The sequence below is a fragment of the Stegostoma tigrinum genome, chromosome 18 (genome assembly GCF_030684315.1).
Source record: "Stegostoma tigrinum isolate sSteTig4 chromosome 18, sSteTig4.hap1, whole genome shotgun sequence".
NCBI classification, from domain to species: Eukaryota; Metazoa; Chordata; class Chondrichthyes; order Orectolobiformes; family Stegostomatidae; genus Stegostoma; species Stegostoma tigrinum.
In genome coordinates, this window is record NC_081371.1 from 26226295 (window position 1) to 26253864 (window position 27570).

Consider the following 27570-nt stretch of genomic DNA (forward strand, 5'->3'; position numbering starts at 1 on the left):
GGAAGTCTTTTCAACAAAATGATTAAAACATTTCACCAAAAGTAGCCAGTAATGCCCTAGAATGCAACAATAGAGATAAACAAGGCACTTTAGCAGTGTTGAGATCAGAAATAATAGATATCCTCACTTTCAATTGAGAAAGTAGCCTGGGGTTTGAAAAAAAGTGAAGAAATGAAGCAGTTTGAACATTTTTGAAAAATATTTATGATGTTGGTTTATGAAGAAAGAAAGAAATGAAGAAATTGATTGAAGAAATGAAATCAACAGCTTCAAGTATGTTGAAAGCCACCTGCAGTTTACAAAGAAAAAGTTTGGAGAAGGCAAGCAAAGTTTTCAAGGAGTTGAGAGATAGAGTTCATGGAGTATGCTAACTGGAAGACCTAATTTTGAAAAGACTAGGGCACATCTATGTTAATTGTGGTCTGATTTTCTTGACTTAAGCTTCTGTTTTAAAGGTCTAAGTCAGTTAGTAAAGAAAACATTCCAGAGTTGGAAGTTTCTCGCCTGAATATTTTTTTTCTCTCAGATGTTTCTGGGAACCTGATAAAGTTTGTAAATGCCAGCATTTCTGACAAACTTGTAAATCCTGAATAGCTGGGCTACAACTATTTTCCAAAGGTTCATTTCCAGTTTGATTGAAATCACAACTGAAGTTTGCTCATTAGTCTTTGGTTATCAACAATTCATTATAATTTTCCTTTGTTTCTAATGAGTTTACTTTACCCCATTTTGCCTTAATCTAAACCATTATCTCGACAGAATATATTGTCTTCTTAAGTTGTGTCGGTGTTTGGGGTTAAGAGGATATAGTTTTAATTCTGGATTATCACTGAAGTGTTAAGCAGTGTTTGTCATTTGTTTTAAGAATACGTTTTGCTGATCAAATCAACACATTTATAGCGATAGTGCGACTGATGGAGTAGTGGGTCTTGATTATCAGCACGTTAAGATGCTTGATTTTGTTAATTCATTTTACAATCAGACCAATGTGAATTAGCCTGGGGCAAAACCTGGGGATTACTTTACCTCAGCGAACCTCAGCATTGTGTCTGACACATTCTGGACATTTTGTCCCAAATGAAACACAATAGAGATATTCCAGATATGATCAGTACACACAGAATGAACTATGTACTTTTTTTGAACTCCAGCTTGCAATGTATTTAACATTTTAGTTTAATTATCAGTAAAGCAAATTTTCTTTTTCTCTGCAATTCATGTGGTTCATACTGTTCTTTGTAGATGATGACAGGTTTTGACAGCTGTCTTCTTAATGAGGAATGGTGGGACATGGACAAGGGGCAGAGGTGGTGCTCTAAAGGAGACTTACAGGTGAACCGTGGTCCATATGAATTACCTTACACTTTGACCTCATGTAGCCAGTGATGTAGCTGAGAGTAGCTCATGAGCATAAGCCACAGAATCATTTATATTATTACACAAAGTGATAAAAGCTGGACTTAGATTTTGAAAAACATTGCATCTACTTAGACATTGATAAAATGAATATCTATCTTTCTTCACTATTGAAAAACACGAAAAATTGAAGGCATCTTCAAGAGAAGCATGAGTTACGTGTAGAAAAACGGTAATTCTTTTCATTGACGAAGTCTTTTCAGAATTCTCCACTGATGATTTGAAGGCAATTTGCATGCAGGAACTTGCAGAAAAGAACTCATGACATTTTCAGCTTCACAACAATCACTATTCTAGATTGCTGCCTGTTATCAGGACCTATCCTTCAAAGCTGACATTTGCACTGGAATGGCCAAGTGACATCCTTTTTATGACAGCATGATAAATTCTAGCATTTCCAGATTGAATCCATGTCAATAATCACATTACAGAAGGATGGGGCCACAGCTCAGAAAATTCAGCACTTCCTGTGATAGGGCACCTGCTATTAATAGATCAGTTATAGATTTACTTTTATACATACAGATACATACAGTTACAAGTTATAGATTTAGATCGGAACAAAAGGCCAGGATTTAAAGTGATGTGAAAAAGAAGCAAGGGTGAAGTGAGGAAAATCTTTTTTATTCAGCAAAACGTTAGGATTGAAATGCGCTGCCTAGAAGTAGTTCAATTGAGGCATTCAAGAGAGTAATGGATGATCATTTGCATAATTTTGATGTGAAATAATATGGAGAAAAGCAGGAGATTGGAAGGGGTAATAACGCACATTTAATGAACCAGTGCTGATACAAGGGGCTGAATGATTTTTTATTTGCTTCATGGCATACCACTCTTGTGATTCTGTAATGTTACTGATATAAGGATACCAGTCTCGAATCTAAATCTGACTGGCAAAGGAATGAAGCCGAGACTTTTTTGAGAAAGCCTGCTAAGTGCCAATTTTTCCACAGTAGAGTGGTATCATCTTTGAATGAGTGGGCATTTTATAGTAACGGAGAGGGTAAAGGAAGGAAATGTGATTGATATGCCTCCAATTCTCTTTTTGATCTGGACATCCTCTGCTCGCTGTGATCTGCCTGTACCACTGGTAAACAAAGCTTTACACTGTATCTTGGTACATGTGACAGTAAATCAATCAATCAGTCAATCAGGATTTGTACAGGAATGTGTCAATAAGGGCAGATGAAATTTAGTGCAAAGAAATGTGAAGCATTTCATTTTGGTAGGAAAAATGAGTAGGGGCACATAGCACTAGAGTGCAAATCTAAATAAGACATAGAAGGACAGAGACTTTGGGATATTTGTACACAAATCATTGAAGATAGCAGAGCAGATTTATAACATAGTTGATATGAGATACTGGGCCTTATGAAATTTGCATAGTGTACAAAGACAAGAAGCTATGATAAGCCTAAAAAAGTCATTGGTTCAGGCTCAACGAGAGTATTGTGTCTGCACTTTAGGAAGAATATGATTAAAGATTATACAGAAAAGATTAACAAAAAGGCTTTCAGTGTTCAGAAATTTCATACATCTTTAATAGATGAAACTGGGGCTCTTTGTCTTGGAGAAGACTCTTATAGCAGATTTGAGAGTGTTGTTCAGAATAACTGAGGTGCCTGAACGATGGATAAGGAGAAATTGTTTCTTTTGGTAGAAGGGTTAAGAACTAGAGGACACTGATTTAAGATTGTTGGCAGAAGAAGCAATATTGACATGAAGAGAATTTTCTATGCAGTGGTTAGGATCCAGAATGCACTCCCTCAGAACTGAGGTGGAAGCAATTCAAAAGAGAATTGAATAATCATCTGAAAATGAAAGGTTTACAGACTACAGAGAGAAAGTGGGCTATGGGACTAGTTTAATTGCTCTTGCAGAAAGCTGCTACAGATAAGGCAGACTGACTGCTGAGTTTCTATACTGTATACAGTCTATGATTCTACAATGGAAAGCTGAAGATTACTATTTTACTTTCACTTACTAGTGCACTTCCAGCGAATTGCTCTAATTATTAATGGAATCAATCTTGCTGCCAATCTTTGGTTTCCGCTCTGTGACTCACTGTCTATCTTAAAACGTCCCACCTTCTATTTCCTCTCTATCCCTATCTTCTCATTCACTTCTTCCCAACTCTCTGAACCTGCTCTTTGTTACTGCCTGATTCCTCTTTCCTTACACACCATTTCCCCTCTTCCTCATCCTCCATTTTCCCTCTTCCTTATGCTTAATTCTCCTCATCATTCCCTACAATTTCTCTGATCCCTTGTTTCTGTTTGCTCTGTCTCCAACCCTCCAAGTCCCCTCCTTCCCACCCTCTGATCCCCATCTTCCCCATCCTCTTATACCCCCTCTGTCTGTTTGCCTGTGGCCTCCTAGTTCTCAGCACAGGTAGAACAACAGCTGCTGACATGAAACTAGGGAGTGAAAGAGTAAACTACATTTATAGGGTAAATGCATAAGTATTTTTAGAAATCATGTCATCATGTGATTGGGTTTTCCATCATCAGATCAGTGGGTGGAAATTGACAATTCAAGAGATGAGATGAAAAATTTCAAGGTAATCTTGGTTAATCTTTTCAAAAGTCATTTGGAGCAATTACAAATGATAAATTGTAAAATCAGTAACAGATTTGTTGAATAATCAAAGGCAAAGGGGGACTTTGAACGTGGTAGTTTCCCACTATGAAACAGCGTCATTCAGTGGCTAGACTCTGCAATTCAAGAAGTTTTCAGTGTTTGCTGAGAATGAGCCCAGCACTTTACTGCACTGCTGAGATTATTATTGGAAATTTCATTTATGTACCACTCATATGGGAATAGTCACTGAAAAGTGTAATTGGTGGGTTCTTTTAACATGAGAATATTTATATGAAAATAATGTTACATAACATTTTCAATGCAAGATGCTTTAGGATCACTGAATCCCTACAGTGTGAAAGCAGGCCATTCAGCCTATTGAGACCACATCAACCCTCTCAAGATCATCCCACCCAGCCCATCACACTACTCCATCCTTGCATTTCCAATGGTCAATCCACCTAACCTACATATCTTTGGACTGTGGGAGGAGACAGTTGCCTAAGGCTGGAATTGGACCTGGGTCACTTCTGCTGTGAGGCAGCAGTGCTAACCGCTGAGTCACTGTTAGGCATGCCAATTTTAACACCTTCAATATTTAGACGGAATTGGAGAGTAAGGAAATGTAGGTAGAAAAAATGACTGAAGAACTGCAAACAAGAGATGTCTTTAAATGGGAGCAGGGACAGTAGGGAGAGAGAAGACATAGGAATGAGGATGGGGGTCAGAATGGTTGTGGTGAGAAGGGGACACTGAGGACAAGGGGTGGGAAAGTGAGGAAGGGGAAGGGTGAGGATGAGGGGTCGGTGGGTGTGGAGCAGCGGGGGTTGGTGAAGGGACATGAGGGAACAACCAATCTTTTCCTTCTCTCATTCACATCACTGCCAATGAAACCTTTTTTGAATTACAACTATTCAAGCAGTGTCTGCAGCTTCATTTTGCTGATCAAGTGATAAATGATTGCAAGAAGAGATCTTTGAAATTATTCCCTGCCATTATCAAGGAGGGGTTTCACAGAATTAATACATCTGGACTCTACATGCACAAATAGAAAGATCCAGAAAAGATCTGACGGCACTCAAAGATAGGCTCAAGGTAAGAATGAACCTTTAAATTCATACCAACAGAAACTAATGTCTATTGATAAGTTTTTGACAGGACGCTGCAACAAAGGGTATGAATGTAATTTATCTAAAGAAGAACCCTCAAGGAGGCTCATCAAATTAGCTATCACCATTAAACTGATTAAGACGTGCAAGAATGGTCTACTGAGCAAGGAAAAGGGCCATATTATCAAAGCTTGATTGAAGATGGATGCAGACATGAAGTCATTGTGGCAAGATGACCACTAAAATTTATTCAATTGTATTGATTCTTCAATACTCTCAAAAAGCTTCTGTCATTAAAATCTTGCAATATTGCAACCCCAGAAAAGATGAGATTCTGAAATTGGATGCGTTTGAAACAAACTTATGTATATGTTTTTTTGCAAAGTGAAAAACCTGTAACTTTGTTCATCACCTTTGCTCTATTGATTAACGTACACAGATCCCTGTCCATGAAGGAGAAAGTGAGCTTTCCTTTCCTCTAGCTCATTGTTTGGTAAAAACAGTTGAATACCATAGCATGAGAGGTCATTTCTGGCTTACAACATAGAAATTATATTCAGCTGGCCTTAAAATATGGAACCCAAGTTTTGAAAGTGCATTATCCCAGCAGTGGTTAAATCTTCCACCTCTCTGGCTGTGTGATTCCCCAAGAAAAATAAGAGCCCTAGATGTAAGTTGGTTCGCTGAGCTGGAAGGTTCGTTTTCAGATGTTTCATCACCATTCTAGGTAACATCATCAGTGAGCCTCCAGTGAAGCGCTGATGTTATGCCTCACTTTCTATTTATGTGTTTAGGTTTCCTTGGGTTGGTGATGTCATTTCCTGCAGTGCTGATGTCATTTCCTGTTCTTTTTCTCAGAGGGTGGTAGATGGGCTCCAAATCAATGTATTTGTTGATGGAGCTCCAGTTGGAATGCCATGCTTCCAGGAATTCTCGTGCCTGTCTCTGTTTGGCTTGTCCTAAGATGGATGTGTTGTCCCAAACAAAGTGGTGTCCTTCCTCATCTGTATGTAAGGATACTAGTGATAGTGGGCCATGTCTTTTTGTGGCTAGTTGATGTTCATGTATCCTGGTGGCTAGCTTTCTGCCTGTTTTTCCAATGCAGTGTTTGTCACAGTTCTTGCAAGGTATTTTGTAAATGACGTTCGTTTTGCTTGTTGTCTGTATAGGGTCTTTTAAGTTCATTAGCTCCTGTTTTAGTGTGTTGGTGGGTTTGTGGGCTACCATGATGCCTAGAGGTCTGAGTAGTCTGGCAGCCATTTTTGAGATGTCTTTGATGTGGGGGAGAGTGGTTATGGTTTCTGGGCACGTTTTGTCTGTTTGTTTGGGTTTGTTGCTGAGAAATCGGCGGACTGTGTTCATAGGGTACCCATTCTTTTTGAATATGCTGTATAGGTGATTTTTTTTCTGCTCTTTGAGCCCAATTGCCTAACTAATAGCATGAAGCATGGAAGATTGCATGAGAAAGGTCACGCCATAACAGGCCGTACGTCATGGCTCTGGCATAACAAAATACTGCACTGCACATGGATAAATTGTGTTCAATAATTTTAGACTAGTATCCTTAAATTAATAGGCCCTGGAAAAAGTTGTGTGAATACGTGAGAAACAGAACAGATGTGATAAAGGCAAACCATGTTTGACAAATTTAGCTGAATACGTTGATTAAGTACCAAAGGGTTTACAAAGATAGTACTGTTTTATATAACAAGACATTAAAATGCATAAAAGATCAATGTACCACACATAATACATATTACAACAAATAAACTCACCAGAAAACTACAATTATAGAATTAAAAAGGCAATGTCAATGTGGGTAGAACGTTATCTACCAGACAGAAAGCAAAGAGTAGTCAATAGTTACCATTCAAACTAGATGGAAGTCAACTGCAGCATTTTGAGGGAGTCATTATTAGGGCCATTGCTGTATTTGATTTGTATTAATTGAGTATATTTTGGCACACAAATCATCATTTTAACATTTTCAGCTCATACAAAGCTTGGCTATGCAGTAAACAGTCAAGAATAGCAGACTGCTGGGGACGACAGATTGGTGAAATGGACAGATATGCAGAAGATGCAATTACATGCACAAAAATATGTAATAATGTATTTTGGTGGGAAGAATAGGGAGATGCAATATGAACTGAATACTACTGTTTTAAAGGAAATTTGGAAATGGATCTAAGAATGTACTGCGTCAATTTTAGAAGTGGAGTAGGAGGAGCAGCACGAGTTGAAAAAGTTGTCAATAACAACAACTACAGAATCTTGCACAGCAATAAAATTAAGATAAACGTCTGTAAGTCACTGGCCAGGCATCAGCATTCTTTTTACTCATTCACAGAATATGGACTTCACTGGAAGGCTAGCATTTATTGTTCTTCTCTAACTGAGAAGGTAATGGTGAGCTAGGTTCTCAAAGGTGCTCCCACAGTGCTTTTAGAATGCAGTTCCAGGTTCTAATCAAATAAAAATAAAGGAAGGCTGATATGTTTCCTACCCAGAATTTTACATGTCTTGGAGCAAAAACTTAGCTATTTGCAAACATTGTTGCCTTGTTGCCCTAGAAGTAGAAATGATGGAATCAGAAGGCAGTTGTTAAATAAGCTGTGATAAATTGCTATGGAACATCTTATAGATGGTGCATACTGATGCCGTGATGCACCAGTAATGGAAGAAGTAAATGTTTGCTGTTGTGAATGGTGTGCCTATTGGCCTGAATACTATCACATTTTTTTCAGGATTAATTGAGGTGCAATCATCCAGGTAAGTGGAGATTATTCCATGACATTTCCAACTTGTGGTGTGTAGATGGTGGAAAATCTTTGGAAGCGATAATACATGAGTCATTTATGCTGAATACCTAGCCTCTGACCTGCTCTTGTAACCGCAAAGTCTATGCGTCATCCAGTTAAGCTTCTGATTAATGCTCACTTTGAGGATGTTGATGGTGGAGGACATAATGATGGAATGTCATTGAGCTTTGAAGGAAGATAGTTACAGCCTCTCTGAGGAAGAGTCACTTGACCTGAAATATTAACTCTGATTCCTCTCCACAGATGCTGCCAGACCCGCTGAGGTTTTGCAGCAATTTCTATTTTTTTCCCCATATTCACGCTTGTTGGGCTGAATACTGCTCCCCATTGAACAGCCTAAATAGTTTTTGTTGTGTGCAAGCACAGGCTGCTGCAATACCAAAGAATTTGTGAACAATGTGCAATCACCAGTGAACATCCCCATTTCTGACCTAATGTTGAAGGGAACGTCATTAATGAAACTGCTAATAATGGTTTTACATAGTTCACTGTCCTAAGGAAATCCTGCAGAGATGACCTGGGCTGAAATGATTAACCTTCAGCAACTACAACCACCTTCTTTTGTTCAGGGGCAACTCCAGCTAATGGCCCCAGTTACCTCATTTTCACCAGGGTTCCTTGATACCATATACAGTCAAATGCTGTATTGATGTCAAGGATACTTGGTTTCATCTCATCTTTTGAATTCAGCTTTATTGTCTGTGTTTGAACAATGATACAATTAGATCTGGCAAAGAAGGAGATCATTCTGCCCATCATGACTGTGCCAGTCTAGCGAAATCAATATTGACCATTGATAAGTAAGTTATTGATAACTGAAGGCTGTTTGATAGTACTGCTAATGACACCTTTCATCACTTTGCTGAAAATGTAGTTGCTACCTATAGCCTATTGTTTTTCAGTACATGATAACTTAAATGTTTTTAAAGTACCTGTACATACCAGTTATTTATTGCAGAACAAGATCTGTGTGGGATCTTATAGTTCTGCTGTGCAGCCATGCAGATAGGAAAGAACATTACTTTGTACTTTACCAAAACCATTCACCTTCATTGCATACCTTCCAGCCTTGTATTTCTGCTGGCTTATGTTGTTTCCCTCAGCTGGATTCACCTGAAGCTGACCAAACAGAATTGACTGTGGAATTTTAAGCACAAATTGTGTTTGGCTCAACATGGGTCTCTTCAATCATTTGAATTATACTTTTTAAAAGAAAATGTACTAAATTATTGATCTGACCAAAAAAAGGGCCAGACTATCAGTTTGAATTAATCAGCCTTGCAATATTCACCTAATTGCACCTTTTATGGGTTGTAAGATTAAAAGGATTCTTTTAGGTACAATAAGGCTAGTGGGGAAATTTTAGAAATCTTTGGTATTTGTTTTAATAAGAAACTATAAACCAACATAAATAACAAATGTTTGGGTGTAATTTTTTAAACGTCATTTGAAAGTGGGCTGATTTCAAATGATGGATTGATATTATGATTTAAAATGTTTGTTTTATGATAAACTCATTGTTTTAATCAAACTGTGCCAACTCACTGATCTTTAATCACTTGTATAGCAACATGTTTCCTGGCAAACTTTACATTCATCAATATTCAAGTGGGTATGAGCAGAAACTGGCAGGAAAGAAAACACTGCTCAAAACTCGCATAATTTTGGATACAGTTTGAACTGGATTTCTTTTCCCTACATCAAAACCCCCATACTTCTGTGCTTATAATCGTATGGCAGTTGACCTGAAACTCTGGTCTGCTTCAAAAGAATTTTAAAGACAAAATATAAACAAAGGATGTTGAAAACACACAGTAAATTTGGGAGCATCTCATTAAGGCCAAAGAGTTAAGATTTCAGACTAATTCTGGCAAAAAACACCTTTGTCTCTCTACCGTTAACTGCCAGATTTGCTGAGCAATTCTACAAAATCTGTTTTTAATTGCAGATTTACGACATCTGCAGGATTTTATTTTTGGTGCTGATGTTTAAGTACACTTTTACTTTATAAGTACTGGTACAATGACAGACATTATAAAATTAAGATGAAAAAATACATCAGTGTTAATTGTTTCACTGTGTACTTTCAATGGTTTTCATGCTGAACAAAACACTTTGTTCTGGAATTTTTCTGTAAATTGAGTTTAAATTTTTAGTTTACAAGCAATATCAGTTCATGAGTTACTTATCACAAGAGTGCACTGACATTCAGTATGGACTTAAACAGATTTATTGATTTGTGTTTCCCTCTATTTGGGGATCTTAATCTAGTCTTAATGTTCACCAGAACATAAACTTTGGCTTTATCTCATGTATCCAAAATTACTTGACTGTCAGTTTTAGATGAAGAGATAACGTAATTTGCCTTGTATTATGCACTGAGGCTTTCAGTTGTAATACTTCCTAGGAGAATTTCGACAACCCCACCTAGACTTTCTGCGCCAATCAGAACCTGTCAGTGATTTATTGGTTAGCAGTGATTTTGACCTCAGCATAATCTAACCAATTGTATCTTGTTCTTGTAGTTCCAAAGAATTACTGTGTTTGCCACATATATAATTGCCACAAACGAAATGCTCATACTGAAGAACTAGAATCATAGTGGGCACTTCTTGCTTTGCTTCAGGAAAGTAAATTTATTTTGGCATTAAAATTTAAATCTTTCTCTCTTTTTAGGCACAAGAAAAGGAAATTTACAGACATGAGACTGGGGACAGTTTTGCTGCTCATTGCACTGATCTACATTGATGCTGCAGGTAGTTTCAATCATAATCATATTTCATGCCATTTATTGCTGTGAAGTGAAGAACTGTTATAAGTTGGAAAATATCAATGAAATAAAACATTTAACCTTTTTGTATTTAAATTCATATAAGCTCCAAGTATTCTCTATTGATTTGGCCAAAATGATTCTGATTTGATAAATTTAGCCTGCAGTTCCATTTCATAACAAGTCAGTTTCCTTTAAAACAATCAGACACTATGTAGGTGTTTACTTGGACTATGGAATATTCTCACATGTTTAAAAATGTCTTGTAATTATGTAGCGCCATTCACAAGCACAGAATTTTCCAAAAAGAATTTTCCATGCAAAAAGCAGTGAAGTACTTTTGAATCATAGTCACTGTTGTAAAATACAAACTGCGACCATTTGTGTAGTGACAGGTGTCATAAACAATATCATGGTAATTACCAACCATTTGTTTTAGTAACACTAAGTGATAAATATTAGCCAGGATACCAGAGACAGTTCCAGTACTCTTCTTAAGAGTTTACAGATATCTTAACTTTATCTGAGGTGACAGTCAGGACTTCAGCTTAAGATTTCGTTTGAAAGACAGTACTTCAGCACTTTCCCCAGCACTGCATTGAAGAATCTGCTTAAAATTTATGGTCAAGTCTCTGAAGTGGATTGAAGTCCACAATCTTCAAGCTCAGTGATCTTGGTTCTATTTGAGATCTGAGATTGTTTAAGTAGGTGATTACAAGGAGTTTGGAAGGATATTATAGAATAAGAAAGAATAATTGCAGAACTGAATAATGCATAGAGAACCTATCCCAAAAGCGCTGGTCTCAGTTACAGACTGCACTGTGGGGCTAGTTATGTTCAGTTGCAACAAGGTTGCATAGAAATCTGAAGAGATGTCTGTCACACCTGCAATGGAGCTTTGCCAGCTGCACGCTGTCAGCTGTGCTGAAGATCATGCATTAATATGCATAGGACCCACTGTCTATAGAACTACAAGTTCACACAACTTGTTTGAAGATTTTGATTTTTCCTCTATTGCAAGCATAATTACTGAAAGCATAATTTAGAGAATATGGTAAAAATAGAATGTAGGTATAAAGTTGCTAGTAGCCTAGCTGCCTCTTTGAATGAAAGGGGTAAAATAAGTTTAAAAGCAGATATTAAAATATGAACATCTTATTTGTGTGCATTTTCATTTTCAACTCCTCATTCTGAATGTGTCATTACCTAATGTTCTTGTTTTCTGCTGTATTACCTTTTATTTTGAAAAAAGTCACTTTTTTCTTTTATATCTGTTACTCATTTACCGTAATAAACATTTCTTTACTCAAATATATTTATCGCTCTCTTCATCTTGGGTCATATCATTCTTTTGACACCAACTTTCCACATTCACCTCTTAATTAAAACAACCATGAAAGAAAGCATTGATACTTTCCCATTACACCGTAAAAGTTGTCAATTCTGAATAATTATAGTAAGGGAGAATGCCAGAAATAATGAGGAAAGGCTAGCTTCTTGTATTGTTTTCAAGCTAATTAACTACTCTGGATTTGTTCAAATTAAATGTGAAGAGATATATAAAACTGCTGTTAGACAGTTATAGTATTGCATTCACCTGAGCACTGCACCTCACGAAAAGCATATTGTAAGAGGAGGGATTGCAGAAGAAATTCACCAGGATATTGTGGATGTTAAAAGTGTTAAATTATGAAGATATCCTATATAAACTAAACTTGTCTTCCATTCAGTAATATGTGATTAGTGGATGATCTAACTGAGTTGCTTAAAATGATTAAAGGAGTTCTGTCTTGAAGTGCTGTTTGTTTAAGGGGCGGCATAGTGGCACAGCGGCACAGCAGTTAGCACTGCTGCCTCACAACACCAGGGATCTGGGTTCAATTCCACCCTCAGGTGTGTGCGAAGTTTGCACATTGTCCCTGTGTCTGTGAGGGTTTCCTCCTGGTGTGCTGATTTCCTCCCACAGTCCAAAGATGTGCAGGCTAGGTGGATTAGTCATGCTAAATTGCCCGTAGAGCCTAGGGATTTGTACATTAGGAGTGTTATAGGGGATGGGTTTGGCTGGGTGCTTTGAGGGCCAGTGTGGACTCCTTGGGACAAAAAGCCTGTTTCCATGCTGTAGGGATTCTATGATCTATGATCTCTGATCTATGATCTATGAATTGATATAGGGGACTGTTGAAAGCTCATATCAGGAAATAGTTCTTCACACAGAAGCCGTGAACATTAAGAATTCTCTCCCAAATGCATTGAGACCAGGGACTGGAATTTCTTTGCCAAAATGTGAGTCATGAAGTAGATTCATTTCCAGTCACAACCCTGCATTTGTCACCAATAAGTTGAAAATAGGAATTTCTGGAGAGAGATGCTTCAACACTCCTAGACATGAGTGTGTTGCTCAAATTGTGGCTGACGGAGAACAGGGATAGGAATAGAAGCAGGAATTCAGGGACGTGGGCTGGATCTGGCCTGATTTCGTAGCCATTTCTGTGACGGCCATTCACAAATCAATGCTTTTTGACAAAATTTGTGCATCGTGCATCGTGCAGATGGTAACAATTGAACTAGGGCAGAGTAGGCTAGTGATAAACTGACATAATGGCTTAACACCCCAGTGCCATGTTCAGCATCTTTGGTATCACTGTGAAATGTATCTTCTCACCTAAGCTTGCAGCTGATCTTGTCCTTGCCTACATTGAGTTAGTCTAATGTCCAAAAGCTGATGAATCCAGTTGCCTTACTGAAGATTGGAAAACCTACCAGGACCAGCCTGGTAATGAGCCCGCAAAGATCTAAGTTACCTTATTAATAGGACAGGGTGGATTTCAAGACTGGCTCCCTGCCCCACTCGGAGAGAAATAGCAGGAAAGAAGCCAGGATCTCCAGCAAGCCACTCAATGTTCATTGTTTGCTCCCTGAAATTGATAGGCTTTATTATGACAGGTTACTAAGGAGTGGAGATCTGAGGTGTATAAATGGAAATAAGATGCGGAAATACAAGTACATGGTTTAAGAATATGGATATGTAATTGACTAAAGAATGTTTGTATTAAGATATTTACTCGAACTTTCAGGTACAGGAAATGTAATTTTGAAATTTGTGAATAATGCAAAACTTGGCAATATATCAAGTAGTGAAGAAGCTGTTAGTAGACTTCACAAGACGTAGCCTGATAAAATGGGCAGACCTATGTCAAAAACAATTTAACATGGATTACTGCGAGGTTTGGGAGAAGCGAAGTGAACCAGAGGGGATTTACTTGTCAATTATTGTCATTTTGTTCATTTTGCAAGTGAAGCATGTTTACAATTTTTTGAAGAAGGGAAAGCAAGTTGATACAATGGTAAATAAAATGTATAGGAAACTTGGTTCAATGAAAGGGGCATTGGATAGAAAAATGAAGAATTCATGCTAAATCTTTACAAATCATTGTTAGGTCAAAGCTGGAGCATCTTGTATAATACCAGCATCCACACTTCGGGTGGTATGCTTGGCATCTGAGAAGGGATGGAAGGAATTTATAAGAGATGAAGGACATCTGGAGAGGGTGAAGAAACTGGGATGATTCCCCATAGCACTGAGAAAGGCTACTGAGTGAGATATGTTATATACCATGGCTAAAACGCTGGTTAGACAGATGTCAGTAATTTACTTTGTTACTTGGAGTTTTGTTGTCAGTTCACACTCCACGAACTTCAACACACTGATTAATTCTTCATATTTATGAATACTTCCTAACCAACCTACTATGAGATATTGACTAGGGCTTGAACCCAGGTCTTCTGGGTGAGAGTTAGGGACACCATTACTGTTCCACTAGAGTCCTCAAGTTGTAAGCATATATTTAAATCAATCTGTTCAAATACATGTCTGGGACAGGTGCAACTTGATCCCTATCCTACTGGCTCAGAGGCAGGGACACTACCAATATAGTGAGCCTCTTCCCTGTATTAATGTGCTGAGCTCTCACCCAATTATCCAATAAGATATATGTAGCCAGTGTCTGTTCACTAATTGCATTAGGTTTCAGACATGCTTGCTAGATCCTACTTGGTGATTACAGGGTGGGATGGGGTGCCAGCCGTAAGCAGCAGGTAGCAAATAACATCGGGGATGCCATCAAGTCACTTGAGTTGCTTAATCCCTATAGAGGACCATTTTGATTATCTTGACATGACAATGGCTTGAGAAACTTGTTCAATAAAGAAATGAAAATCGGATTGTCAGGTCTATCAGAACTCCATAATAATGTCTAATAAGAATATTAAAAGTTGAGAACACATTGGGAGAAGTCCATAATAGGGTAGAAGCAATTATTAACTAATAAATCTGTTGACCATGAGTGACATTTATTTAAGAAGATATTGATAAATTTAAAGAAAATCCTGCATATCAGTAATATAAGCATTATCTATGAATGTTTCATATCAGTATTGAATAAAAGGAGATTTTATATAACAATAAGGGATATTCGCAAGAGTATTAATAGGGACGCTTATAGAAAGCAATAAAAGACTGAAAGGTAATGAGGCCAAAGAGAGAATGAATAAAATTTCAGATATTAGTACAGATGGGGTTAGTACAATGGGATTCTTATATTTAGATGTACATCAGTAGAAAGAGTGGAGAAGGAGAGAGCATTATAAACATAACTGATGCAACAACCGCACTGTGGTTTTTACAGTCATAATGCCCTTTTCCCTTTAAGAAGTGCTGACTACCTTGAGGTAATGTCAAAGATCCTTAATATCTGGTCCCCCAAAAGTATGCTACCTGCACCTAATGAATAGTAAAGGTTATACTCTCCCCATGATACTGGAATTGACATGATAATGAGTAAGGTACATAAATTTTCAATGTTAACTGGGTGACAGCATCTGATACTCACTGTGTGCCTTTTAATGGGCACAGTTGAATTTCTAGGAGAATGTTATCTTTCACTTTATCAGTGAAAGTATGATACATGCAGGCATCGACATTTTTACCTCTATGAAATGGGTTGTACTTTCATCATTCCCTTTTGATTCCCTCTGGCTAGTTGAGTTTTCACATTATAATTTCCTGAAGCATTTATTTGCCAGACTAGGTCTCTGCTAACCAGTTCACTTCGTGATGTTGTCCATTTGTCGCTTCCCATAGTAACTTGCTGCTCATAACAATAACTTCCTCCATATGTTTTGCAGCTTCTGATTTTGCTGAAAGTTATGTATCTGCTTTACTACAGACTATACTAAACATTAAGATATAGATTACCCTGTTAAAGGATCAGTTGTTAACTAATCAGCTATGATTTATAACAATTCTGCAATAGCTTAAATATTGGGTTTACCTCACACATTACACAGCTTGCAGCACAATTTTGGAGGCAAAGTGTCTCAAAATATGTTTTAAAACAGATTTGTGTGCATAGGGTGCTATACATGAACGCAGGGCACTTTATAGGCAATTAAGCATTTTAAAAATAATCACTGATGCAACGAGGGAAATGCGACAATGATCAGATAAACTGTTCTCGAAAAACAAACATTGACAAGAATATGGTGGGTGGTAACTCCCTTGTATTTTCCCAACATTGTGCCTTAGGACCTCTGCATCCACATGAAAAGATGATGGGCCTCAGTTTAACATCTCATCTGAAAAACAAATGGAACAGTTACAGTAACATTGTAATTAGCTAGAATTTAGTTGAACTATAAAGGACTGATGACTTTAATTAGAAGTATATGAAAGCCCTTTAGTGCTCGCGGTACTTTTTGCCAACTTGTTTATTTTATTAATTTTACAGGAACTGCCAGTATTCGGAATTCAGCAAATCGAATGAATGAGAAAAAAATACAAACACTTCGTCACCATCTCTCTGACAGCAATAATCAAATGAAATTTTATCCACGTCCTATGCCTTTTCCTGAGAAAAATGCAGAGCTACGTTATGCCCTTTCTTTTCCTGAGAACAACCCAGAGGTACCTTTAACCCATCCCATTGCTTTGCCTGAGAACAACAATGCAAGAGCACCTTATCCCCATTCTAGTCCTTTGCCTGAGGGCAACACTGTAGCAAATTATCCTTACCTTATCCCTTTGCCCAAGAGCAACTTAGAGTCTTCTTATTACCGTACTCATCCTTTTCATTCTCAGAATAAACCAACTTTAGCTCAAGATTTTCCTCGTACTTATCTTGTAGCCTCTGCCCATAAATTTCCTATGAAGGGCAATGTAATTATACCTGAGAACCGTCCTTATCCCCATCCTTATCCTCAACCTTACCCTTTTCTGAACAAGAACAAATTACTACCTTTTACCTATCCTGAAGTGCAAACTTATCCATCTTCAGAGCGTGAGTCAGAGGTAGAACCTTCTCATTCTCCAGAGAATGTGACAGAAATGGAAACTCAACCTTCTTTAGAAGATGAGCTGGAACAGGAAGTTGATTCTTCATCAGAGGATGACGCAGAAAAGGACGTCCTAGTTCCTTCAGAGATTGAGATGCAAAAGAAACCATCACCTGCTACGATAAGTCCCCATGTCAATCAAGCATCTTGTTTACCTGGGTGGATTTTTAACAGCAAATTATCCATCTGTTACAGCATTTTTCAAGGTAAAATGACCTGGATACAAGCTGAGGTAAGACGTTGGATGATCTTGTTTTTTGAGTTGATAAAATAGATCATTAGCTCAATTAAAGGACAAAATAACAATAATTCCTAACTGGTATAAGTTTTGGATGGTTCAGATTAACAAAGCATACTCAGTCATTGAGATGCAACTTTACACGTGCATTATATTGGATTTATATGCAGAATTGGACTGGTTTTTGAAACCTTACTAAAAGTAATTGGTGCTAGTAATATAGGATTTCAAATCTCTATAGATAACAAAGTGTGGAGCTGGATGAACACAGCAGGCCAAGCAGCATCTTAGGAGGACAAAAGCTGATGTTTCGGGCCTAGACCCTTCATCAGTAAGGGTCTAGGCCTGAAACATCAGCTTTTGTGCTCCTAAGATGCTGCTTGGCCTGCTGTGTTCATCCAGCTCCACACTTTGGTATCTTGGATTCGCCAGCATCTGCAGTTCCCATTATCTCTGATTTCAAATCTCTATGTTAGGGCTTCATGAAATGTTGAAAGGAATAATAAATATGTAGATGAATGTACTATTAAGTATGGAATAAAGTAACATAAAATGCCGGGTTCAAGTTCCGTTTTGGACTGGGCTAGTGACTCTAGGACTTTATCTTATGTTGGAGAGGTCAATTGAATAAAAAATGAGAAGAACGGCTGATGCAATAAAAATCACACTTCTGCACAAGTTAGAACTTTCAGGAGACGAGGAGTAAAGATGAAACATGTATTGCCAAAAGGCTCAATTGACAAAATTAGAGGTTGGATACAATTTTTCCATTGTCATAAATTCATCCGTTTAGATTCATAGAGCCATGAAGATGTATAGCGTAGAAACAGACCTTTCAGTCCAACATGTCCATGCCAACCAGATATCCTAAATAAATTCAGTCCCATTTTCCAGAATGTGGCCCATATCCCTCTAAACTCTTCCTATTCATATACCCATCCAGATGCCTGTTAAATTTTGTAATTGTACCAGCCTCCACCACTTTCTCTGGCACCTCATTCCATACACACAACACTCTCTGCATGAAAAGTTGCCCCTTAGGTCACTTTTTGATCTTTTTCCTTTCACCTTAAACCAATGATGTCTAGTTTAGACTCCACACCCCAGTGGAAAGACTTTGGCTATTTACCCAATCCATGGCCCTCATGATTTTATAAACCTCCAACACTCCAGGGAATATAGTCCCAGCCTATTCAGCCTCTCCCTATAGCTCAAACCTCCACCTCTGGCAACATCCTTGTAAATCTTTTCTGAAGCCTTTCAAGTTTCACAATATCCTTCCTGTAGCAGGGAGACCAGAATTGCACGCAGCATTCAAGAAGTGGTTGAACCAATGTGCTGCATAGCTACAACATGACCTCCCAACTCCTATATTCAATGCATTGACGAATAAAGGCAAGCATACCCAAGCACCTTCTTCACTATCCTATCTACCTTTGACTCCACTTTCAAGGAACTATGAACCTGCACTCCAAGGTTTCTTTGTTCAGCAACATCCCTCAGGACAGTTACCATTAAGTGTATAAGTCCTGCCCTAATTTGCCTTTCCAAAATGCAGCACCTCACATTTATCAAAATTAAAATCCATCTGCCACTCCCTGGTCCATTGGCCCATACGAGCAAGATCTTGTTATACTCGGAGGTAACCTTCTTCAATGTCCATTACACCTCCAATTTTGATGTCATTCGAGAAACTTAATAATCATATTTCCTATGTTCACATCCAAATCATTTATATAAATGAAGAAAATCAGTGGACCCAGCTCTGATCCTTGTGGCACACTGCTGGTCACAGGCCTCCAGTCTGAAAAGCAGCCCTGCACCATCACAGTTTGTCTCCTACCTTTGAGCCAGTTTTGTTTCCAAATGGTTAGTTCTCCCTGTATTCCATGTGATCTAACCTTGTTGAATGCCTTTCTGAAGTCCATATAGATCATGTCAACCACTCTGCCCTCGTCAATCCTCTTTGTTACTTCTTCATAAAACTCAGTCAAGTTAGTGAGACATGATTTCCCAAGCACAAAGCCATGTTAACTGTCCCTAATCAATCCTTACCTTTCCAAACACGTGTAAATCCTACCCCTCAGGATTACCTCCAACAACTTGCCCAGCATTGATGTCAGGCTTACCAGTCTGTCATTCCCTGGGTTTTTCTTACCACATTTCTTAAATTGTGGCACCACATTAGCTAACTTCCAGATTTCCAGCGTCTCACCTGTGGCTATTGATGATACGCATATCTCAGCAAGGGGCCCAGCAATCACCCACCTAGTTTCCCACGGAGTTCTAGGGTAAACCTGATCAGATCCCGGAGATTTATCCACCTTTATGCATTTTAAGCTATCCAGCACCTCCCCCTCTGTAAATGGACATTTTCCTAGAGGTCGCTATTTATTTCCCTACATTCACTGTCTTCCATATCCTCATCCACAGTAAAACTGATGCAAAATACTCTTCTAGTTTCTCCACCATCTCCTGTGGTTTAACACATAGGTGGCTTTGCTGATCTTTAGGGGACCCTATTCTCCCCCTAATTATCCTTTTGTCTGTTAAGTACTTGTAGAATCCCCTAGATTCTCCTTAACCATTTTGGCAAAGGTATCTCATGCCCACTTTCTGTCCTCCTGATGTCCCTTAGGTATACCCTTACTGCCTTTATACTGTTTTAGGTATTCACTCAATCTCTACTGTCTATCCCTGATATACGCTTCCTTTTTTTTCTTGACCAAATCCTCAATTTCTCTCGCCATCCAGCATTCCTTACACCTGCCAGCTTTGCCCTTCACTCTAATAATAACATATCGTTTTTGGACTTTTGGTGTCAGATTTTTGAAGCTTCCCATTTTCCAGCCATCCCTTTGCCTGTAAATATCTGCCATCAATTAACTTTTGCAAGTTCTTGCCAAATACCATCAAAATTGTGCTTCTTCCAATTTAGAGCTATAACTTTGAGATTTGGTCTATCCTTTCCAATCATTGCTTTAAATGATTAACTATGGTCACTGGCCCCAAAGTGCTCCAGCACTGACACCTCAATCACCTGCTCTGACTTGTTTCCCAAGAGCAGGTCACGTTTTGCACCTTCACTGAAGGTACATCCACATACCGAATCAGAAAATGTCCTTGTACACACTTAACAAATTCCTCTCCATCGAAGCCCTTAACACATTGGCAGTCCCAGTCTCCATTTGGAAAATTAAAATCCCCTACTGTAGTTACCCTATTATTCTTACAGATATCTGAGATTGCCTTTCAAATTTGCTCCTCAATTTCCCATTGACTATTGGAGAGGGCCTGTAGTACAATCCTAATAAGGTGATTATCCCTCCCTTTTTCCTCAGTTTCATGCAAATAACTTCTCTGGTTGTATTCCAGGAATAGCCTCCCTAAGTACAGCTGAAATGTTATCCCTAATCAAAAATGCGATTCCCCCTCCCGTCTTGCTTCCCTGTCTATCCTTCCTATTAGCACTTGTGCCCTGGAACATTAAGCTGCCAGTCCTGCCCATCCCTGAGCCACATCTCTGTAATTACTATGATGTCCTAATCCCATGTTCCCAACCATGCCCTGAGTTCATCTGCCTTACCTGTTAGGGCTCTTGCTTTGAAGTAAATGTAATTTAATTTATCAGTCCTACCTCATTCTCTGCTTTGTTCCTGTCTGTCCTGACTGTTTGACTTGCTCCTTTTCCCAACTGTACCAGGCTCAAACTGATCTCTTTCCTCACTATCTCCCTAGGTTCCCATCACCTACCCCCTTAACTAGTTGAAATCCTCCTAAACAGCTCTAGCAAATCTCCCCACCAGTATATTAGTCCCCTTCCAGTCCAGGAGCAATCCATCTTTCTTATATAGGTCTTGGTTTGAAGCCATTTGAAACCTGAATGAGATTGCTGTCCAGTGAGAAATCCCAAGATTTATTCTATCCATAAATACAAGGTGATTTCTTAAATCAGTCTCCCATGATTTAGTATATCGGGCTTAAAATCCATACCCTCCCAGTTTTAGGTGCGGGGAGCTGCAATTACTTTGTGCCTGGTCATGCTGAGGAAGGCATCACACAAACTTTGTACAGCCTCCTCATGAGACTAATTATAATCTCAGTTGGGCATTGTTGAACATTCAACAGGCACCCAGCAGTATGCATGGTTAACATGGAACTTAGTACATCCACGTGGAACTATTCTGAGGCCAGCAAGAGGCCTGACAGGTAAGGCAGATGAACTCAGGGCATGGGTAGGTACATGGGACTGGGATATCTCTTAATGATGACTTGCTCCTCTTAAATGGAACTGTACTCCAGTTCTGCTAACTGCCAGTATAACAGTTGTATACATGGAGGAGTTAAATCAATGAAGTACTATGGAAGGAAGAGAATTCTTAAGTTCAGATGTAGTGCTTGAGGGCTTGGTAATGAAATTTGAACAGGTGGAGGGGAGCCAAGGGATAGAATTTGGTTTATCCATTTTGAGGGATGGTGGTCATAATTACCTGCTCACCCAGTTCCATATAAATTTTATTTCGCTAAAATAAAACAAATTGCTGGAGAAGCTCATTAGAACCAAACGTTTAAAACATTAACTCCGTTTTCTCCCTGTAGATATAGCCAGATCTGCTAAATTCCTCCAGAAATTTCTGTTTTTGTTTTAAATTTTAATTTCACTTCATTTTCATGGTTGTAACATGGCCCTAAATGGATCCTGTGTTGCATTCCTTTCTCTTTAACACATTAGTGTAACTGACCTCTAAAGTAATATTCAGAAAAATACAAATTGTCTGGATTGTCACAGAAAGTACTTGTGCAGTGTTCTTGAAGGGAAATATAAGGTTAGTAGACAATCATCACAGCAATCATCCAGACGTTGGTCCTTGATAGCAATTCTGCTGAGGTTTTCTTTATTATAAGATTTTAATTAGAATTACTGACTGGAGAACTGTAATCACATTGAAACTAGATGGAACTGAACATGACTGGAGGGGAAAAAAATCACAAACCATTTTATTTTAATTTCAAGGTGTCTTGTCAAATGTACGCAAGAGGTGCTCATCTTGTCTCCATACATGGGGATGAACAAAATCAGTTCATTCAGGGGTTGATAAAGCAGAAGAATCCAGTACAACCCAGCATGTGGATTGGACTAAGTGATTGTCACAAGGTAAAACTGTTTTGAGAGATTGTAACCTGGACATTTACTGTTAGAACAATTCGTTTATTTACTAATTTCTCAATTTTTTTCTGTGAATGTAACAATTTTCTTCAGCTGTGGTAAAATCTCTATTTCAATGAATATCCATTGACTATCAATGACGCAGCTGAATTAGTAGTCTGAATTTTTAATGTTATTAGGTCCATCCCTCCCCCCAAGTCCTCCTCAATTAACCCACCCAACATTAATCAGTTCATTGAAATGTCCACATATTGATTCCATTCTTGCATATCTGAATAATGTTGTAGATTTTTTAGCATCTGGGCCAATGACTTCTGGAGTCTTCCAGAAATCAATACTTCTTCACCCATCATCATTTACACGTTGCCTCTTAGTGAATCACGTCAATGTAGGTTGACAAACATCCAGTTTTATTTCTTTATTATCTGTCTGACTGCTCCACTGATTTGGTGCTAAACAGCTTGCCTGACGCCCATTCCTGACTGAGTCTTTTATGCTATCAGCAAAATATTGAAAAGGCTAAAGCTGTCACATTTGGTCCCCAGCAAAAATTCTGTAACCTTGCAATTGATTCCATCTCTCTCCCTAGCCTATTCTTAGTTTCAAAATGAATTTCTGGATTAATTTTCTCTTTATCACAAAGATTCTGATTCTATTACATTTGCATCCCTGTCAACATCTTCATTCTTAAAGTTTATATTCCTCTAGTTAGATGCTTAGTGCTCTCTTCCACATCCTTTGCCTCAAAATCAGCAACAGCACCTTCAGAAGTCTAAAGTGCACACTCTGGGATTCCTTTTTCAAACTTCCCCACTCCTTTTATCCTTTAGGATTACTTCCATATCTTCTTTATGAAGTCTAATCATCAAACTTGAGACTCACCATTTCTTTGAATCAACATTTCTTTATGCTAAAGGCACCATTTAGATGATGCCTTTGTTGTATTTGTAGTGTTAGTTATAATGGACGGGCTGATCTATAAACTTCTAGGAGTGCAGGTTTGACAGTTGATGCGGACTGTAATTTCCAACTTTATATTATGTGAATTGATATTTTGTCATTAATGATATTATTTCTCATGAAGGAGGGCATTTACCTCTGGACTGATGGATCTGTGCTGGATTTCACAAAGTGGAGTATTGACCAGCCTAATGATGAATCAGACTCAGAAAACTGCGTGAGCGTTAATTCTGAAGGTACATTGAGATTGTAAACTATGTTATGATGCTTAATAATTTTAGAACCATGAAAAATTTGATGTTATGAACAATGGGGAAAATTATCACCCAATAATAGCCATCACTGAGATTTGCATTCCAACTAAACATGAGCATTTAATCACTATTAAACTAAGAAGTGACCAGGCTGAACTCTGCATTGACAGTGTTGGCATTTAGATTCAGATATATTTTTGTCTAAAAGGGCTTTCTAAGATTGTCCTGATATCCATCAGTTAAAAAAAACTTTTTTTGATGAAAGCTCCACAAGTTAAAATAATGAAATCATTGGTACAGTATCATAAATCAATTTCATTTGATACTTTGATAAGATCTATAATGTATATCTTCCTCATTTTTCTGGAATACCCCTGTTGCTTGAAATGTTGTAAAAGTTCTTTGTTAAGCCAACAACTTTCTAATGAACCAAATACTTATTGCTCCCTTTCAAGAGACAGTGTTGAATTTTATTCAATATCGGAGATGCAGACATTGCCAGCAAAGGAATTAAAATGAACAATCTGTTTTCACTGGAGAGCTTCATTATTCAATTGAAGGATTTTTCAAACAATGCCTGGTTCTGGCAACAACTCCCACCCAGCCCTCATAATTAATTTGCCTTCACATCCAGCTGCAGCACTGATCACTTCTGAGGACTGGATGCTGTCCCAGCTCTGGCCATTGTTCACAATTGCACTTCTGGGAACAGACAGCTGCTGGTAATTTAATTGGATTTTCTCCCAGAATGGGGTGGTAGGTCTGGGTCAAAAACATAAGAACATAAGGACTAGGAGCAGGAGAAGGACATCTGGCCTCTCGAGCTTGCCCTGCCATTTAATAAGATCATGGCTGATATTTTTGAGACTCAGCTCCACTTACCCACCCACTCACCTTTAACCCTTAATTCCTTTACTGTTCAAAAATTTATCCTAGCCCTGCCTTAAAAACATTCAATGAGGGAGCTTCAACCACTTCATTGGGCAGGGAATTCTACAGATTCATGACCCTTTGTGAAGAAGTTCCTCCTGACCTCAGTCCTGCATCTGCTTCCCTTCATTTTGAGGCAATGCCCTCTAATTCTAGTTTCACCTGCTGGCGGAAACAACCTTCCTGCCTCCTCTTTATCTATTCCCTTTGTAATCTTTTAGGTTTCTATAAGATCTCCCCTCATTCTTCTGAATTCCAATGAGTATAATCCCAGTCTACTCAGTCTCTCCTCAGAATCCAACCCTCTCAACTCTGGAATCAATCGAGTGAATCGTCTCTGCACCCCCTTCTGTGCTAGTATATCTCTTCTCAAGTAAGGAGACCAAAACTCCATGTGTCACCTCACCAGGACCCTATACAGCTGCAGCATAGCCTCCCTGCTTTTATCCCTTGAGCAATGGCAGACAAAATTCCATTTGCCGTTTAATCACCTGTAAGAAGTTACAACTAGTAGAGTTGACAAGGGAGAACCAATCAATATAGTATTTTGAACTTACAGAAAGCATTTAACAAAGTTCTACATAAGAGATTAATGTGCAAAATTGAAACACATGGGATTGGGAAAAGTGTTTTAAATGGATTGGAAACTGGGTGGCAGAGGGGAAATGGGTGCTTTTCAAATTGGCAGGCAGCAACTAGTGAGATGTCACATGAATTGTTGCTGGGACTGCAGCTATTCACAATATATAGTAATGATTTGGATGAGGGAACAGAATGTAACATCTCCAAGTTTGCAGATGATACCAAGTTGGGTGGGAGGCAAACTGTGATGAGGATGCAAAGATCCCTCAGCATGATCTCGACAGGTTGGGTGAGTGAGAGAATCAATGGCAGATGCAGTATAATTTGGATAAATATGTGGGTATTCACTTTGGAAACAAAGACAAGAAGGCAGATCACTGCCTGAATGGCTGTAAATTGGGAGAGGGGAGTGTGCAGTGGGACCTGGGTGTCCTTGTGCACCAGTTACTGAAGGTAAGCATGCAGGTGCAGCAGGGTGTAAAGAAGGCAATTGGTATGTTGGCCTTCATTGCGAGAGGTTTGAGTACAGGAGCAGGGGTGTATTATTGCAGTTATACAGGGCCTTGGCGAGGCCACACCTAGAATATTGTGTGCAATTTCGTCTCATTTTCTGTGTAAGGATGTCGTTGCTCTCGAGAAAGTTTACTGAAGGTAGTGAGTTTTGAGAAGATTTGTAGCTCAGGTTGAGGTTCTGGATGTAATTTTGCTCGCTGAGCTGGAAGGTTTGTTTTCAGACGTTTCGTCACCATTCTAGGTAACATCATCAGCTTCACCGGAGGCTCACTGATGATGCTACCTAGAATGGTGATGAAACGTCTGAAAATGAACCTTCCAGCTCAGCGAGCAAACTTACATTTACTGAAGGTTTACCAGCCTGATTCTGGGGTTGGCATGTCTCATTTATGAGGAGAGATTGACTGGGTCAGGACTGTTTTCGCTAGAGTTTAAACAAATGAGGGGGACATAGAGACTCATTAAATTCTAATAGGACTGGACAGAGTAGATGCGGAGAGGATGTTCCCAATGGTAGGTGTGCCGAGAGCCAGGGGTCACAGTCTGAGGATTCAGGGAAGACAATTTAGGATGGAGATGAAGAGACATTTCTTCTCTCAAGAGTGGTGAGCCTGTGGAATACATTACCACAGGAAATAGTTGATGCCAAAATGTTCAGTGTATTCAACAGGTGGCTGGATATAGCACTTGGAGCGAGTAGGATCAAAGGTTATGGGGACAAAGCAGCATTAGGCTATTGAGTTGAATGATCAGCCATGATCGTGAAGAATGGGTAGAGCAGACTCAAAGGACTGAATCACCTCTTCCTGCTCCTTACCTTCTCAGTTTCTACATTTTGAAGCCCAATTAATGGCTTGATGTTTCTTAAATGGCTGCTGGAAGAGACTGGAAAACTGGGGCAAGACCTTTTACACTAGTACGCAACTCACTATTTGGTCACTTATTGTGATTTTTCTCTAGATCGGCCAATCATAACACATACTTGCAATTATTTAGTGTCTGTAATAACCAGCAAATAGATGTCTCAGTGCTTTACAGCCAAATGAAATATTTTTGAAGTGTAAGCCTTATGTAATATAAGAAGTAGCCAAAAGTTGACTTTGGTGTCAATTAAGGCTCTTGAATCTGGACAGTGTGTCAGAAGCCTTACTTCTTGGAAGGTACAAGGCTGTGATGGTGAGTAAAGGCATTTTAAAATGACTGGTTAATTAAAAACAACTTTACATCCTTTTACCTCATTTGAATCCATGAGTTAGTTCTTTTGAAGGACAATTCCTAAAATGATAAGAATCTAGTTATGAAGATGAAATTGGTTCTAATCTTAAAAAGATTTCAAACATATCCAATAAAAACACTTGGAAAGAAAATGTGCTATGTTCTAAAATTAACAATAACTTGGAAAGTAGTGGTGGCATTTCTTCAAAATCAGCACCCCCACATTCTCTAGATTATCTATTCATGTCCGTGTGTTTGTCCATATCAAGAGATTCCAATGACGCGTGGGAAATTTTGAATAACAAAAAGAATTAATTGAGTTATTGAAATATGATTGGTGAAGGTAGTTCTTAACACTGTTCATAAATGCTTTTTCACCTCCAAAAGTCAGAAAGGAATATGTCTAGTTTTTTTTTCAGTACTGAACTGTCTAATCTAGCATTCATACATTAAATCCAAATAGAAGAAATACATGTGTATAAAACAGTCATTCATTGACAACCATATCTGTGACAGAAACTATTCATCATAACAATTACTTTTTTTTCAGGTATTGAAGGCAAATGGCATGAGAGAGTGTGTTCAGATGAACTTCCATTTATTTGTTCCTACAAGCTCTTCTGA

At 38.5% G+C, this 27570-nt stretch overlaps 1 protein-coding gene across 1 annotated transcript in view; it reads left to right on the plus strand.

The window, feature by feature from the left end:
• The window catches only part of LOC125460939 (uncharacterized), a 76659-nt gene extending 49089 nt beyond the window's left edge, over positions 1-27570 (plus strand). The window contains exons 3-7 of the mRNA XM_059652229.1: positions 10604-10683; positions 16484-17319; positions 22340-22480; positions 23577-23688; positions 27497-27570. Coding sequence (XP_059508212.1) covers positions 10604-10683; positions 16484-17319; positions 22340-22480; positions 23577-23688; positions 27497-27570 — 1243 coding nt within the window. The remainder of the gene's footprint in view (positions 1-10603; positions 10684-16483; positions 17320-22339; positions 22481-23576; positions 23689-27496) is intronic.